The 18,924-nt window shown below is 35.1% G+C and overlaps 1 protein-coding gene across 1 annotated transcript in view; it reads right to left on the bottom strand.

Moving 5' to 3' along the window:
* LOC150077019 (kelch domain-containing protein 3) overlaps positions 1-18,924 on the bottom strand; it is a 139,253-nt gene that overhangs the window by 14,066 nt on the left and 106,263 nt on the right. The window contains exons 7-9 of the mRNA XM_090386810.1: positions 14,644-14,752; positions 7,959-8,059; positions 175-253 (exon numbers count right to left, since the gene is read on the bottom strand). Coding sequence (XP_090242936.1) covers positions 175-253; positions 7,959-8,059; positions 14,644-14,752 — 289 coding nt within the window. The remainder of the gene's footprint in view (positions 1-174; positions 254-7,958; positions 8,060-14,643; positions 14,753-18,924) is intronic.

An 18,924-nucleotide genomic window follows, 5' to 3' on the forward strand; every position in this document is an offset into this window, starting at 1 on the left:
TAAAATATTTGTCACTCTAAAAAGATACAAATTTTTTTTTTGTACAATTAAACAAAGAAGGATGTGTAGAACTGGCAAGAGAAAGAGTAAAAATTATATTTTTGAGAAATTCCAACTCAATAAAATAAAATCATATAAATACACGTATCTAGACATCAATATATTTATTCTTACCTTACTTCCCTAGGAAGGCAGTTTTGATCCAACATATATTCAATAACTGCTAATAGACAAAGAGTTTTTAAAGAAGGGCCTGTAATAAACATTTCATTCTCAATATTTTGGAAACTATCCTTTTGTTTCATTTTATTTCAATATCTTTAATAGCAACTCTGTATTTAAAAACAGATTCAGGTTGAGATGGAAAAATAAGAGAATGATAAAAGAGGTAAAAATTAACAAATTGCTAGAATAAAAATGTATCTAACACATTAATAAAAGATGCAACACAATTTTAATTCCTGCAATTATAATTACCAATTATATTTTCAAAATACAGCTTATATTTTCAAGTTTCCACATGTGTTTTGGAACTATTCTCCAAGGATTTCCTCTTTTTTCTTTTTTTTATAAATCGATGACAGGCAGGAGTAAATAATTAAAATTAATGCAAAATATGCTGTGGAAAGGGGACATGATTCAGGAGGATAATGATAAAACTTTTCACTGTGTTAAAGAAAACAGTTTTATTCAAAACATAAATGTACCCTCCCATCCAGAGGCCTCCTTAGAGTGGTCATTAATTACATGACCACTCAATTATTAATTACTTATTAATCATAAGTTGTAGAACTTGCTAATTAGGATCTGCAGTCTTATTGTCAGAGATATGTCATGTATTTTAAAGAAATACAGAATCCTTTTGATGTTATTTGTTTAACCCTTTCATCAGTACATACATAGATTACGATTTTAAGTTTGTGTTAGTGACATGATAGTATATTTGCAGATGTCTTTTTGCAATAAAAATATTAATGGGGACTGTTGTGAAAAATAGACTGAAGAATTACAACAAAACGATTTATATATTTACTCACATATATATAAAAACATGCATATATGCATACTTTGCCTTATGTAATTAAAATGGGCTTGGCACACCCAAGGTCCTGAACTGGATATCATCATTCTTCTATTTCTTGGTGATTCCTCTCTTTCTCTCTCTCTCTCTCTCTCAGGGTAATTCAGATTTTTTTTTTTTTTTTTTTTTTTTTGGCTGGTACAGCATAAGCCTCAGGCTTCCTTGCAACCATATAGCTGCTAATAATAATAACAACAACAAAAAAGCTTTGATGCACAGCTTTTGTTATATATAAATGGTTGCCAATCATCCAGATTTATAATGGAGAATGTCTTTTTTTATCCGCTTTAACCCTTCTCCATCTCATCACCATAATATAGTTGGCAAAAGTTTTTCCATCTTTTTCTTTTCACAAAAAGATAAAAACTGCATTAAAGTTAGATTTTTTTTTAATTTTTTATTTTGCAAATTTCTGCTTATTTTCATTAATGAATTGGCTGTCAGGTATGCTATGATAGTCTACATTGCAAAATAGAAACACACCATAAAAGCATTGTTCTGTGCAAAGATAATTAATGTCTTTCAGTGAGATGTCAAAGAAATACAACATAATTTAAGAAGGCAAGTTTAAAAAATTTTCCATGTATTATAAAATACAGAAAGGGTAGGTAGCAGCACATCTGCCTTGTTTACTGTACATAGATGTGATTTTTCAATTTCAAGAAATGGAAAAACAATGTAACCAGATATTTGCTGCCTATTTTTGTCATAAAACAATCTTCCTCTGAGTGTGCAGATCATGCAGGCACATTTCTCAGACATGTATTTCCTGAAGAGAGAAATAAAAAAAAAAAAACACACAAAAACAAAATACACACAACCAATGTTGTAGGACAACAAAAATGACACACATCGTTAATGAAACTACGCAGACGGGGAAAGAAGAGGTAGTGATGGTTCTGAAAAATGGACCATTTTGGATTGCCAAAGATGGCAGTAAAGAAAGCTATATCCCACTGTGGCAATCTTTTGTAATAATAATAATAAAAGAAGCTAGATCGTATGTGTAGCTTAGCTTAATTTTCAGCACTCACCTCATAGTAATCCGCTTAGCTGGTGGAGAGTTTTACCACATACATAGTGGTTATAGGATTCTAATACCTTACAGGGATTATGAGTTTAAAATTAAGTTATGGGCTATAAAAAATTTTTAAGAAAGGAAAATGCACCTTCCATTCTATGGTTGCCTAATTAAATTAAATTAAATTAAATTAAGAGAAAAAAATAGAAGCTAATAATCGCGCACGAGCGACTTTCGAGATTCCTCGGAAGACGAGGAATCTCGAAAGTCGCTCGTCCTCGGAAGACGAGGAATCTCGAAAGTCGCTCGTGCGCGATTATTAGCTTCTATTTTTTTTCTCTTAATTTAATTTAATTTAATTTAATTAGGCAACCATAGAATGGAAGGTGCATTTTCCTTTCTTAAAAATTTTTATAGCCCATAACTTAATTTTAAACCCATAATCCCTGTAAGGTACTAGAATCCTATAACCACTATGTATGTGGTAAAACTCTCCACCAGCTAAGCGGATTACTATGAGGTGAGTGCTGAAAATTAAGCTAAGCTATACATACAAAGGGTACTAGGAACGTTTTGCAATATGATGCAACAATGAATCACAGGAAGCTGCTTGTTGCTGCATGTTGAGACATGTTCATACGTGCATAGTAGCCGCCGCGCCAAGTCGATGGGCTCAGTTATTCATTAGTAGTGAGAGTGTAAAGTGCTTGCGATGGCATCGTGGTGACGAAATGAGATAAGGACAGTTTTGCGGTATAATTTTGTGCGTGGTTTAACCATAGACCAGTGCTTAGAAGAAATGACTCTTGCACTAGATGATGATTGTCCACATCGTACAATGATATTCAGGTGGTATAGAGAATTCCAAAGGGGAAATTTCACTCTGGAGGATTCTGAGAGGCCGGGAAGGCCACGAACGTCAGTTACGGAGGAAAACGTTACTGCTGTGAGGAAAATGCTTGATGAAAACAGGCGAGTGACCTACCAACAGATAGAGGATACTTTGGGCCTAAATGCACCAGCAATTCGTTCGATTCTGCAAGATCATTTGCACGTGAAGAAACTTTGTTCTCTCTGGGTGCCGCATCAACTGACTGAAGAGCAGATCACACGACGTGTGACTTGGTGCCGGGAGATGTTAAAAAAGTTTGATAAGGGACAATCTCGGTATGTGAACAACATCGTGACAGGTGACGAGACTTGGCTGTACTATTACGATCTGCCGACCAAGGCTCAAAACAAAGTTTGGGTCTTTGATGATGACGACACACCCGTAATTGTCAGAAAATCCCGATCTGTAAAGAAGAAAATGATAGCTGTATTTTTCAAATCGAGTGGAATTGTGGAACGTGTCGTTTTGGACACGCAGAAGACAGTCACAGCTAAGTGGTATACTGAACAATGCCTGCCTAAAGTCATTGGATCTATGAAGAACCTGCGGCCAAAGTCAAGAATGGACACCTGGTACCTCCATCACGAAAATGCTCCAGCTCACCGCGCCAAAGCCTGCACCGAATATTTGACCACGACAGGACTGAAACTTCTCGAGCATCCTCCCTACAGTCCAGACCTTGCTCCCTGCGACTTTGCACTGTTCCCGCATGTGAAAATGAAGCTAAAAGGGAGGCGGTTTTCCAGTGATGAGGACCTTCTACAGGCTTGGGACAACGAGTGTGCTTTACTCCCTGGTGAAACTTGGCAGAACTGGTTTAAAGATTGGTTTCGGAGGATGGAGAGGTGTATTGAATGTAGAGGAAATTACTTTGAAAAAATTAAATAAACAAAGCTGTATTGCAAAACTTTCCTAGTACCCTTTGTACGATCTAGTTATTACATTACAGCACATAAGGACTCCTTAAAAAATCAAGAGTAATAAAAGAAGCTTACTTTCAATGCTAGCATTACATGTCCAGTGTTGTTGAGTTAACTCTATGACAATGGACATCTGAACAACCTGAAGGCATGTGGGATTCCTTAAAAAAAAAAAAAAAAAAAAAAACTTTATCTGAACTTAAGTGTTAGTAATGTGCCTGTTATGGTAGGTCTAAAAATCAGAGTAGCAAGGGTATTAAAAGAAGGATTGAGCACTTGGTGGCTGGGGGCAAGTTTTTTGTTTTTTAATATTGCTTTCTGATTGGTCAACATTTACCAATATTCAGCATTTAATTTATTTCGCCTACTAGCGGCACGTAGGGTCACAGCACTACCGTTGGCGGTAATAGGCTGTCCTTATCTTATTAATTTGTGCTGAAAAGGGATCTGCATGCCTTCCTATGAAAGTGGATGAATACTTGTTGGAAATTTACTACTATCTAGAAAGAAGTGCTAAAAAGAATGATAGATTTAAACAAATTTTATTGATGAATCCAAAAAGTAAAAAAAGACATTTAAGCATGCATATACACTTTGGCTATCTGTGATTGTGTGACTAGATTTGCAGAACAATCCCAACCTTTGATAAGTCTGTTGAAAAATGTGGTGAGAAAAGCAATATCAGCACTTTTCAGAGTTACCAAACTGAAAAGTACAAGCAATCACTAGTGAGCAGCACTTGCTCATGTTCACTCAGCTGCTTATGAGGATCTGTTAAAATGCCAAGAATAATTTGGGATAATTTGCTACATGTCAAGCTTCCCTATACACTTGTCAGTTTCTTAACCAAGTATCAATTCTTTCTCCTTTCATAAGTGTCTGAGAGGCTAATACAGAAATTGACAAAATACACTGCAAAACATTGTTTCATCTATTTCTTTATCTTCAATGATACCAAGAAGTATTGGAAACTTATCCACAAAAACTTCAAATTTGAAAATGGACTGTCAACTGATAATCTGTGTTACCTTGGCATTTTTTTTAAGAATATCATTTTTCAATGGGAACTTGTGCATCATTGTAGTCACATGAAGCAATAAAGAACTTCCTCACTGATAAAAAGACTGAACCTTCTTTTGTTTTACTCTCCACAATATTGGCAATGAAAATGCCTATGCTAGACCTATCCTGATTCTGTTTAGTTTGGTAATCACTTCCAAAATGGAAGTGGAAGATTTAAATACCATTGGTATAAGAAATTCACATATCACATTTCTCAGCAAATCTAAGAGTAATACCTTCAAGTAAATGGGTGTAAAGTACATTGACTAACAGCAATGTTTGGATTTTCAAACATTGACATAACATTTAAAAAGAAACAAAAACTGCATTTTTAAGCCAGAAAACAGAGGAACACCGACTACACAAGGTGAGGATAACATGCCTAGAGTTATCAGCCACCTTGGTCTGTTTAGGATTAGTTTCACCTGAAGTGCATGATTCAAATATTTTTTCTGTCTTCTTTCAAAACTAAGACTACTGATCGCTTGTTGCACTTTAATTTGATAACTCTGAATTGATATGATTTATCTCATCTCTTCTTTAAATAGATTTGACTTCTCAAAGGTTTCCACTATTCTACCAGTCTAGTTAAAATTTTACCCAAAGACAGCCATCATGTACACACGTTTCAAATTCAATTTACTTCAGTGGCATGCATTAAGTGCTCAATTTGCTCTTTTAATACCCTTGCTACTCTAGTTTTTAGATTTACCATAACAGGGGCATAGTAACATTTAATGCCAGGTTGTGTAAATGAATCACACATGCTTTCAGGTTGTTCAAAACAAGTCCAATGTACACTGTAGAATCACATTACAATGCTGACAGCAAGCTACTTTCAATCTGGTTGTTTTTTTTTTTTTTTTGTTTTTTTTTTTAAAAAAGGAAAGGTCATCACAAAAGGATATAGGTTGGAATTACTGCTGCCTATAACAATCAAACACAGCATATTCTTTGAAGCCCTCACTACATCTTTTTTTCACCCTTCTGTGCAATTTCTAACAATTGCTGTGTTTTTATTCTTCCACAACCATATTTTTTTGCAATTTCATTACTGGGAAACTTGTTTGAACAATGTGCCTGCATGATTAGTACAACTCAAAAGAAGATCATGTTCTGTATTAAATGATGTCAATAAATATTCAACACATAATAATAAAAACTTCATATGTGAAATGCTAGATCTATTTTTGCATTTCTTTCTATGCAATGCACATTGTCTTTATTATAAGTTGTTTGCAAATGTCTGATTACATTGTACCTCATGCCACTTGAAATTGAAAAACCACATCTGCATAGAGTACACAGAGAAATGTGTTACCTTTCCCAGATTTTTTTTGTCATATCTTTTACATCGTGTTGAAGGACATTGTTTACTATCTACTAATTCACATATTCAGGAAATATGACTAGCACACCCAATGGGCAATTGATAAATAAAAAAAAATTCACAGAATTAAAAAAAAAAAGAAAAAAAGAAAAATCTAAATTTAACAACAGAGCTTCCCCCTCCCCAAAAATCAGAGATAGTAAATGTTGAACTTGGAATTTCATTTCATGCTAGTGCTAATAATGTAAACATCTTTCACATTAATGACTTTTAATGTTTCTAAGATCCCTATTTATCCCTTGTTTCATTGAAAATTGAACCCAAAAACTTTCGCCTATGTTGTCCCTCTAAACATTCTAGAACCCCGTGATCCTTAGGCTGGATTAAGGACGTTATGTTTGGTGATAAAAACATGGCATTTATGTTCAAACATTTGAGTTTCTCACAACTGGGATGAAAAGGATCCAGAAAAGAGCCTTTTCAAGCAAGTTTATATTTTCTTAGAGTGTTTCTTTAGAGAAGATACAAATACACGAAAACCCATTTTGTAAGAAATGCAGAGCGAGTTCATCCATGCGAATTTTGGTAAGTGGAAGTAAACTGGTAAAGATGAACAACTTACATTTTTTTATATACTGACAATAAAAAAGCAAGAATTTGAGTTCCACTTGCACTGCTACAGGCATCAAACAATATGTCTTAAAGAGGGAAGGTGGGGGTGGCAGTTAACCTGGCAAGTTGGTTAAGAGAGCTTTCACAGTATGTAAATATAGAGAATATTAATAGATAAAGGGAGAAAAAAAAAAGTCGCTTTTTTGAGTTAAAATGAAAATTGATTTTATTTTAACAAGTCAACCTACTGTTCAGTTGTAAAGTCAAAAAAAGAAAAAAAAATAATATTTAAAAGGCTTTTTATGCATATAATTTTTTTACAAAGTTGCAAATTCCTTGAAAAAAAAAGCTCGCACTGTTGTCTCCCACACTGTGTGGAAACATACCCAGGAAAGGATTAAGAGTAAGACTGTAATTTTGTAATGATTTACACAGAAAACATTCTAGCATAACTTTACCTTTAGACATATCAGCCAAATTATTAATCCTAGAATATATGGGAGAATTTCATTCAGAGGACTGATGTTTTACTTGTGAGTCATAAAGATAATATCGCATTTAATTTCCTATCACTATTTTTTTTTTTTGAATCACTGGTCATGATCACAAATTTCAACTCTTGTTTCCATCTTGATCTGCATATATTTTCATGTTTAAAAATATCAGATATGATAGCTTGTCAACTAACATCAAATGGTTGGTAAAAGAGCAAAAAATTGGGATTAGGACTAGAAAAAATAAATAAAAAATTGCATTTAAGATTTTAATAGAATATAATATTGAATTCAATTATACTGAAGGTTACAAAAAAAAAAACCTAAACACAATTTAATTAAAATAGAAATTGTCACTTTTTCTGATGAAGTTAACAAAACAAAAAAAAAAAAAAAAAAAAAAAAGCCTCAGTATAGAGAGAACTCTGAAGATGATTTGTTGCATTATATTACTCCATTAGCTATTAAAAAGCAAAAATCATTTTGCTATTCAATAGTGAACAAAACTAAAAATATGTAGTCTTAAGAGCAAAAAGTAACACTTACAAAAATCCAATACATAGAGATCAGCATGATCCATTAACCTCAGATCAATTCCTTCCAGGGTAAAAAATTCTTGTGGTTGAGGAATAAAATTGGGATTAGGACTAGAAAAAATATATAAAAATAAAAAATTTCACTTCTGATTTTAATAGAATGTAATATTGAATTCAATTATACTGGAAAAAAAAAAAAAAAAAAAAAAAAACTGAACATGATTTAGCTATAATATGTCACTTTTTTCTGCTGGTCAGGGGGAAAAAAAGCCTCAGTACAGAGAGAATGCTGAAATGATTTGTTACATTTATTTTGTTGGATTATTTATTGTATTTATGACAACTTGGAATACTGTGCTCAATTATAGGAACAGCACCTAAAAAAAAAGATGAGCTTCTTGAAAGGGTCCAAAGATGTGCAACATGCTTGGTGAAACTTGCAAAAGGTATCCATATGAGGAAAGATTGAATGTGTGTCCTATAGAGCTTGAAAATTAAGAGATTAAGTGAAGTGTATATGAGGTTAGGTGAAAATAAAATGAATGAGGGTGAAATTTTCGATCAGGAAATACATGGAAGATCATTATCTTCCATGAAAATAAATTCAGTGATTATCATTTCTAAAATGGTTCCATCCCCTAACAGGGCACAAGAATATCATGTCTGTACCTTTTAATAGTCAAACTGTCACCTTCAAGGTTGTGCACATCAGTGCAGCCATGAAACTATTAATATTGAAAAACGATGAAAGGAAGCTTATAAACTATAAGGGAAAAAAAAAAAACATCTTCCCATAACTTTATTTACCTATTCCTTTCACATTTCATTCAATTCTCCTTTAAATTTAGATGAACTTCTGAAGAATATCCCACTTACTTCTCTAGTTTATCTGAATATAAAACTACTATATAGAAGTTTGTTTGTTTGTTATTTGGTTTCTAGGAGCATTAGCAACTAAGGCCATATTGCTCCGGGATATGCGGTGGTCATTCCCTGACCTTTCCGCATCCTCCGTATTTGGTGGTGACGGGCTCGAACCCCGGTCTAATCAAGAAGCGTGTGCTACGCACTGCTGTTCCTTCCCACCTGGCTACAGAGGTGCTTTACTATATAGAAGTAATCACACTTGATTAAACAAAAATTGATGTTTATTCAATTATTCTCTATTGATTTAAATTTGCCTCCTTGTGCATGTCACGTGACTAAATATAAAGATGCCTGCTTTCCACACATTACCTTACAGAACAAGTCTGTCTTCACAAGAACTACTGTTTTGTTTCGAGTCCTTACACTTGTAGCTGTTCTCTGTATCCTCCTCAACAAGTCCTCATCTCTCCTAAAATAGCGTTTTCAAGCCCATATACAACACAGGAATATATATACAGTAGAGCATCAGTTATCCGGAATAATTGATGTCAGGCCTCTTCTAGATGGTCAAGTTTTCTGGATAATAGAAACGAAAAATTTTCTGGATAATTTTTCCAGTAAGATTAAATAAATTTAATTGTAAATAGATTAAATTAAATTTATTATTTACAATTTAATCTATTTAATCTTACCTTACAATTAAATTAAATAAGATTAATTAAATTTAAAAAATTATAAACCAATCTCAGAAAACAGAAACATCCATCCAGGCATTTTTATGATTTTTATACAAAACAGGAAAATCAGAAAGATTTTTTTATATGCTCTCAGTTTTTTTGACTTACCGATAACAAGTGCTGGCAATCTGTGCATCCCAGTGGCATTTGCACACATAGTAATTGTAACTTGCTCTTTTCTCATCTTAAAAAATAGTGCAGGCATTTCTCTTTTAGTGGCTAGGGTTTTTCTCAGTAATGCTTTCCATAATAAGCCCATCTCATCAACATTATAAACATTTTCTTTCTCATAATTTGCTATAACTGAAGTAAACTTATTTTTAAAGGACACTGCTGCCAATTCGTCTGCAGAAAGTTTCTCACCTTGAATATCTAGTTCATGTATACCGTGTCCCTTTTCAAAGTTTTTCAGCCAACCTGTGCTTGCCTGCCAAAATATTCATTACCTATTAATTTTCAATTAAAATCCAATGCTTTTTCACACAACATTGAGCCATACACCGGTTCACATAAACTTTGCTCTGAAGAAAACAAAAAAATAAAGTAAGTGCACTCACTAAAGCGGCATTTTCAGGTTTTGTCATAGTCTTTTTCCTGCTAGATCCTCCTCCACTATCCATAATCGACACAAATTCTGTCACAGCATTAGAATTTTTCTTGATGTCGTAAATTGTTGAAGTCCCCGCAAACTTTTTGGAGAGATTTCCTAAATTTTCACCTTTTCTAATTATATTAATAATTTCTGTTTTTTGTTTGAATGTTAAAACTACGCATTTTCTTTTTGTTCACATTTTACCATAAAAAATTGAGAAAAATAATAAATTTCACAATTTCGGGCCGATATTATTCTTACAGAATCTGGAGCTAAACTAATCTGAAATTCACTAATTCACTCATGGTTTCCAAGAAAACCCAGTATTTTTCTAAAGCAAATTTTTGAAGGTCACAACCATAAAATGATTTACAGTTTTCGGTTTATTGGACTTTTTTTTTTACAATCTTTTACAAACAGGTAGTAAACTCGATCTTTTTGAATCCAGTTCCTTTGTGACTACATCATAGTATCCAATCAAATTGGGCAGACAAGATTTCCCCTTAAAAAAAACCATGCTGTGTCCAAACTATAACTGAAGTCTTGTTTGGATGATCCTACAGTGTTTCTTTAACCAGTGCCTCCATTAATTTCCTCGGAACAGAAGTTAAACTAACAGGTCTGTAATTACCTCTGTCACCCTTTGATCCTCCTTTGTGAATTGGGGTCATATTTGCCCAACTCCAGTCCGTGGGTACCTCCCCTGAGTCCAGGGAAGCTCTCATAATTATGGCTAAGGGTTTGCATACTTCTGTTGCCGCCTCCTTTAATATCACTGGATAGATTCCATCCACCCCAGGTGCCTTTCTTATGTTTATCTTCAATAATTTCTCCTCCACTTTACTCTCAGTTATAACAAAATTATCTAGCTTACTGCAAGAGTTTAATACACCTCTGGCATTCCCCTCCCTGAATAACTCTTCATGTGTGAATGTAGATGCAAAATATTCATTTAGTTTGTTAGCTACCTGAGCAGGATCATCAACAGTTGAACCATCATTATCAAGTAGACCAATCTGATTCATCCCCTTCCTTCTAGAGTTTTACATAAGTAAAGAACTCTTTGCTGTTTTTCTTTGCATCCTTTGCCAAAAATTTCTCGTGATCTGCCTTCACCTGCCTAACCTCCTTCGTGACTTGTTTACAGGACAGCTTATATCTATCATAGGCTTCTGTGTCACCTGTTATTTTATGAATTCCATGCATTTTTCTTCTCTGTCACATGTCTAATTAGTTCATCTGACATCTATTTAGGTCTAAATCTTGAACAATATTTCTTAGCTGGTATGAAAAGCCTAGAAGCTTCCAAGATTAATTCTTGGAATGCTTGCCATTTTCAATTTACTGTTGGTAACATCAGTTGGTCCCACCGTATAGAATTTATATACTGTCTCAGACCACCGTAGTCACCTCTGAGTAAATTCCACTTCAGCACACTGTGATCACTGCCACATAGTGGTTCCTTTATCTGCAGATTCTTAATGCACAAAGAATCACTACTGATAATCAGATCAAGAGTATTACTCCCTCTGGTTGCCTCTTGAACATGTTGCTGTAGAAAACAGTCATCCAATAAAAAACAGTCAAGTAGTCAAATAGTCAAGTAAAAAACAGAAAGTAGAAAACAGTCATCCAAAATCCACAAAAGCTTTGCTAGTGTGTGATTGACCAACCCACAAATTATAGTCAATCTCTGGGAAATTAAAATCCCCCATTATAAGAGACTGATTTACTGGCCCACTATTTCTCTGCACAATTGCTCATTATACTCAGATTCATTAGGCCTATAACACAAACCTACTCTCATTTTTCCTTTCCCAGTGCTTATGTCACACCAAACAGACTCAACATTGCATTGTCCACCAACATCAATTGGATGTACTTCCTTAGATTTTGTGTTTCTTAACTAAAAGCATAACCACTCCTCCCTTCCTGTCCTGTCTATCCTTTCTGTACACATTGTACTCCCCAAATTCCAATTCTGTACTGCTTATGTCTGTGTGACACCACGTCTCTGATGTCTTGACTAGCACTTCAAGCTCATCGAATTTATTAACTATACTCCTAGCATTGGTGTACATGCACCTGTTTCTACACTTAGTTACCTCTACAGCCCACGTATTTACTTGTTCCACTATGGCTCCCAGCAGTCCTGGAAATCCCCATTGCCTTGCTTTCCAGGCTGCTGCTGAATTGCATTTCAATAGCAATAGTGCAAGAATCACTTTCACCTGTACCAGTGGCTGCTGTTAATCTATTAGTCCATGTATTCCACCCCCCAAGCTAGCAGTTTTCTGACCCACCTAACTCTGCCTTGATAGCATCAGCAAATATTCTTGCACCCTTTCTAGTTAAGTGTATCCCATCCCTGTAGAAGCACTCTCCTGTTAGCAAACACAGACCGTGCTGAAAAAAATTCTATGCCATGAGCCTTGCACAATCTCTCCAGGGCCAAATTGATCGACAAGGCTCTCATCATATACTCCCTCCTATTGTGTCTAGGCAGAATTGTAAACACTTTCAAATTCAACCCTAACTCACGGCTTTTTTTTCAGCATTGACTTGTACTTCTTAAGTAATTCAGCTAGTCTCCTACTCTTAATATCATTAGTGCCAACGTGTACAACAATATCACCCTTTCTGCCCTTAAAGGATGATATCTGCCCTACAGCGTCATCAACCTTTGCCATGGCAGACATACCCTGGTCGTGTTCCCATCTATCCTTTTTGCACAATATGTTCCCCGTTTCCCTGACAATAGTCACCTACAACAACTAGTTCCTTTGGGACCAGTGCATTCTGCCTTGGGGTTTGCCGCTGTATTGCGTGATGTTCAATTGCAAGCTCTGGCATTGATGTGGGCAGCTGAGAGCTTGTGGGCCCTCAATTTAAATCCTTTGAGGGCATATACCCTGTCCTTCAAGCTCTCATATAAATCCATAACAATGCTGAGTTGGTGCCTAATTTCCTCACACCCCTTACATTGCACACACACAAAGACATTCCCCTTGGCAATATCATGTCCTGTTCCTAATTGCTCCACAAACATCAAACAAGCAGTGCATTTCAATAGACTGTGATTAAGAGGAAAACTGCCCCACCTCAGTTCTCCCCTGAGCCACAGCACTTCCATTATTTTGAGCCTTTTGCTTTGCTGCTCTGAATCATGATTTCTATTCAAGTTCAATTAAATTCCAATACAAAATATAACCCTAAACATATCTCAATGCAGTTATAACACTATATATGTATTTCGGTATTGAATATTATCTCTGAGTTACGTTATATGACTTTCTTATCCCCAGTCAACTTATGTATTAATTTATGATGTTATGTTTGTAAAAACTAGGTCACTATATTTATTTAGTTAAAAAGGTACAATTCAATTGACAATGAAATTTAATAAGATTAATAAATTTTACATACTGCTATACAAATTGGAGCAGTGTGGCATTGGAGGCAAATTGCTGCTATGGATAAAGGGATGGTTGAGTGGGAGAAGACAGAGTGGTAATCAAAGAACACTGCTCTTCGTGGACTAATGTTATTAGTGGAGCCCCTCAGGGTTCAGTGTTGGGTCCGTTGTTTTCTGTATTTATAAATGTAATGTAAAATTTATATTAAAATAAGATTAATAAATAAATTATGAATGTAAAATGCCACGATTGGAGTTAAAAGACTTCCAAGCCCAGAATGATAACAGGGCTACATAAGAAATTGGTCTGTACATAACATTTCAATGGCACTGAAGATTCCTAAGTCAACAACTGGTGATGGAATCTGTAAATGAAAGTGCACTGGTGCTGAAATCGTCACCAAATGAATATGGAAAATCTCTGAAGATGATGGAACGTGACAGGAGAGCCCTGGAAAGAATTATCTTTTCTGAACACAGGCCAACATTGCAGCACATGCAGGATCTCAGTGAGATGACTGGGACACATGTCAGCACCAGTACACTGTGTAGGATGCTGCATGATGAATGCCTAGGTCTAAACGTCCTGGACAATAATGCATTGCCTAAGTTGTGGCAGAACATTGGGGAAGGCCCATACCATGTCGCAACAGGACAACACTCCATGTCATACTATTCATGTTATGAGGAACTGGTTTGAGGGCATGAGCATAAAAAAAGTTGGACTGGCTATTCCACAGCCCTGACCTCAATCCTATAGAAAACCTCTGGGATGAACTGGATTGTTGGGTTTGTGTGTAGGAAGAGAATGCCCAAAAAACTGAGCTAGTCATTACTTTGAAGGACAAATGGCAGAAAATATCAGAGGACATTTACAAAAATCTATTGGAGAGTTTTCCAAGGGACAAAAGGCTGTCAATAAAGACTAAAGGTTTCAGCACAAGTTATTAGTTTTCCTATAAATAAAGGTTAATTTGATATATACAGATGTCTGGATATCAAGGGTAAGGCAATATATTTTTAAATAATTTTTATTATTAAAAAGAGAAAAAAGTACACACAACACAAGCAAATTTGTACATACCTAGTTCCTCCAAACAGGAAAACTTTATTCCCCACAAGACAGCAACATTGCCTCCTTCTAGGGCACGGACCTTGTCCTCTTACTTCTACTAGGGACCACATACTAGTTTCTACGTTAATAGAAATATTTAAAATAACACAAAACTGATTATAAATATCTATATATATATATATATATATATATATATATATATATATTTTTTTTTTTTTTTTTGGTAAAATTGTATTAATATTTCAAAGGCATGCGCAGTTATTTTACACAACTGTTGACATGAATCTCTTACATAAGTAAATACAAAATTTCCTTGCATACTGTCAAGAATAATAAATATTCTGCATTAACTCCTCTGCAACAGGCATGGAAAAAAAAAAAAAAAAAATTCACACAGAATGCACACTGTCGTGTGGAACACTCAATATTTTTGAAAGACGGGAAGCAAGCAGTCGTTTAAAATGGTGCACTTTAAAATTTTATTCTTTATTCTGACACTATATTGAATAAGTTAAAGTAATGAAATTTTTTTTTTTATTATACAAAAATAAACTAACATTAACTTAACTATAAAATAAACTATATGAAAGGAGGCTTTCATATTCAATATTTTAATGTCTAGTTTATTGGGCTTTTTTTTTTTTTTTTTTTTGTCCCCATATGGCAACAGCAGTAGTAAAAAAATCATATTTTAGGTTTATACTGTCAATGTAGTAAGGAAATTACTGGTTATATGAATTATTTAAATAAGTTTTGTGATACGATGAAATCCAAATGACTGTTGATTTGTATGAATTCCAATGTTCAGTACCTATTGTAGGGTAGTATGGAATTGAATGATAAGAGTCAGAATTTAAAAGTTTATAAAAAAGGATCTGATTATATTAAATGATCCAGAAAGCATCATGAATTACTGTTCTAGTATAGGAGAGTCACGTATATATATATATATATATATGGACTAATAATATATATATATATATATATATGGACTAACACTGGACTAATAGCACCCATAGGCCAATAGAAAGGAATAAATAAAAGAATAGGACAGTAGAAAAGAATAAAACAAAATTTTGATAAAAACTGAATTTGGAAAGTTGAGAAAATGGATAAAGTAAGACAAGATGAATAGTATAATAAACTTCATCATTACTCACACATCAGATGACATCATAGGGCTTACAGTACAATACAGAAACCAATGGAAGGTAGTAATTTTATGCAATCATTAGCTGAAGAAAATGTTGCAGTAGTTAAAGGGGCACAGGTTTCAATGTCAGAAATTTCAGGGGACTATGACAGTTTAAGGTACTACATGGCATCTATCAATTGGGTGTATTGCAGAGCAAGGATGAATACATTTGAATTATTGAATACCTTACCTTTAAAGTAATAATCACAGAACTAATGCATGTATACTATTAAGGAAATACATATATGAGGAGGACGTCGAGATGGATGAATATGGATCCGGTCAGCCCAACAGAGCAAAAAAGATAACATGGGAGTGATGAAAAGTACTGAAGCTTACAACAGCTACAAGTTCATCTGTAAGAGTACCACAGATAGGAACAGCAGATGCAGAGGCCAAGTAGAAAGCAGTAGCTAAAAGAGCAAAGAATGGTGACAAGGAGCTTTTAATGTATGTGAATACAAATCAGATCTGACCCATGTGTGTTGGGTGTGAAAGTCTTAGATAACCCAGCTGACATTGCTGATGAATTGAGTAGGTACTTTGCATCAGTCTTCACCGAGGAAAGGCTGTGTGAGTGAGGCTGAGACATACAAAATTAGTGATTTCTGTTTGTTAGAAAAACTTCCAAGCTTAAAGGCAAGGCTACTAGAGTTGATGGCATATACCCAATAATTTTGAGAGATAGCCAGAGTGGGTAATGAAGTGGTAAGTTGAAATTAATTATGAGGGCATAACTAGATTCAGGAGAGATTGAAATTAGTAGCAAAGGCATATGATGCAAGAAAACAAGCTTATACAGCATCAGCAAAAAAAAAAAACCCTAACCATTTCACCCATCCATTCGATCCAAATGTTTGTGTAGTTCTGCCTTGAATTTATTTAAGCTGTCAAACTTAAATGTTAATTTAAGTTGACAGCTTAAAAAAACAACAATAGATGGAAGTTTGTTCTAGCAATCAACCACATGCCGGCTAAAGGCAAACTTCCGTACGTCTTTCCTACAACCGTCTTATCTCAATTTGAATTTATGTCCCCTCAGGCAATTAATCTGGGCAAGAGGAAGAATCCCATCAGCACTGAGCTTGCTCAAACCATTCAAGGCCTTATACACCTCAATCAGATCACCTCGCAGGTGCCTAGTGTCCAGACACTGTGATTTGCAAAACTTAAGCCTTTCTTTGTAAGAGCAAATCTTTGTTCCATTCACTAATCTTGTTTCCCTTCTCTGTACTCATTCCAGCAGCTCTACATCTTTCCTAAAATGAGGCCTCCAGACTTGTATACAGTACTCAAGGTGTGGCCTGACCATTGCCTTATACGAGGGGATAATCACTTCCTTAACTCTGCTAGAAAATTCTTGTATATCATTACCATGACACCATGAGCCACCCTTGCAGGCCGTCGTCGGCACTGTTCAGAAAATTTCATATCTGACTGCACAATTACCCTAAGGTCTTTTTCATTCTTCACATCCCTGAGTGTAGTACCAAACAGTTGATAGGTTACTCTGGGGTTACTGCAACTCATATGCAGTACTTTATATTTGTCAATGTTAAACTTCAGTTGTCACCTCTAAGCTCATCTGCTCAACTTTTCTAGATCCTGTTGCAGTAGCGTACTGTCATTAACAACCCTGCCAACCTTCATATTGTCTGCAAACTTAGACATTAAGCCTGATATACCTTCATCAATATCATTAATAAATACAGAAAACAACAATGGACCCAACACTGAACCCTGGGGGACTCCACTGATAACATTAGTCCACAAAGTGCAGTGTCCATTGATTACCACTCTGTCTTCTCCCACTCAACCATCCCTTTATGCATAGCAGCAACTTGCCCTTAATGCCATACGGCTCCAATTTGTACAGCAGTCTTCCATGTGCAACGGTATCAAAAGCCTTCCTAAGATCCAAGTATCTTCATCATCAAACTCTAAAGGCTTCGCCTTGTTGCTGCAACCATACATCTGTCTTCTGCTTAACGTTTCATTTCCTCACATCCCCTAAAGTTCATTTTCCTTATCAGATTTTTCCAGAATTTTCTTCCTTGGTCGTCCCCTTTCTTTCCCAATTATTTTTCCTTCTGAGATATTCACTAAAAATTTAGATTGTCTTTTTGCCGCAGTCGTGAGTAGCTGCTGTTTTTTTTCTTACATCTCATTCAAGACAGATTTCATTGGATTGTCACTCGGTCCAGCTAATCCTCCTCCAGACCCACATCTCCAAAGCCTCCAGTCTCTTGATATCTTGCTTGCATAATGTCCAGGTTTCACTTCCATACAGCAGCATACTCCAAACGAATGACTTAGCAAACTTTTTCCTGATCTCATTGTTGATGTCTGCTGGTTAGGATATTTTGCTTGTTAATGAAAGCTTGCTTGGCAAGGGTGATTCTTCTTCTGATCTCTGTAGTGCACCGGTTGTCCTGGGTAATGAAATTCCCCAAATAACAAAACTGTTTTACTCGTTCCACTTTGTTGTTCCCCATTTTGATGTTTGTTTGAGGTTGTTCATCATTCTTGGTGACGACAAGTATTTTAATCTTTTGTGCATTTATCTTTAGATATGAATCTTGTAGCCTTAATGATAGCCTTTCCAACATCTTACACAGCTCCTGCTCTGAGTCAGCTAATAATGCTATGTCATCTGCAAATCTCATGCAGTGAATATGTTGTCCATTAATCTTGATACCCTTTGCTTCCTGCTTCATTTTTGTTATGGATTCCTCGATGAACATGTTGAAAAGGTACAGGGATAAAGAGCAACCCTACCTCACACCTCTCCCAATCTTGTTCCTTTATGGTACCATTAATATCTATTTCAGTACAGGAGGGCCTCGATTAATGCGATTAATTCGTCCTGCGAGCACATCGCGCAAACACGTTAATCAAATATAATATAATAACCAATAGGAAAAATTATAATTGGTCCTTGACCTTCTGGAATGTCCATAAAGAATTTTAAAAATACCTTTTAAATAACTTAACTGTATACAATATAAAAGATAATGAAAATAATTATGGAATTAAATGTTTATTGCATAAAGCAGCAATTCCCAAACTGTGGGCCGCAGAATATTTTAAATTTT

The sequence above is a fragment of the Mastigoproctus giganteus genome, chromosome 12 (genome assembly GCF_048544385.1).
Source record: "Mastigoproctus giganteus isolate SK-2022 chromosome 12, ASM4854438v1, whole genome shotgun sequence".
Taxonomy (NCBI): Eukaryota; Metazoa; Arthropoda; class Arachnida; order Uropygi; family Thelyphonidae; genus Mastigoproctus; species Mastigoproctus giganteus.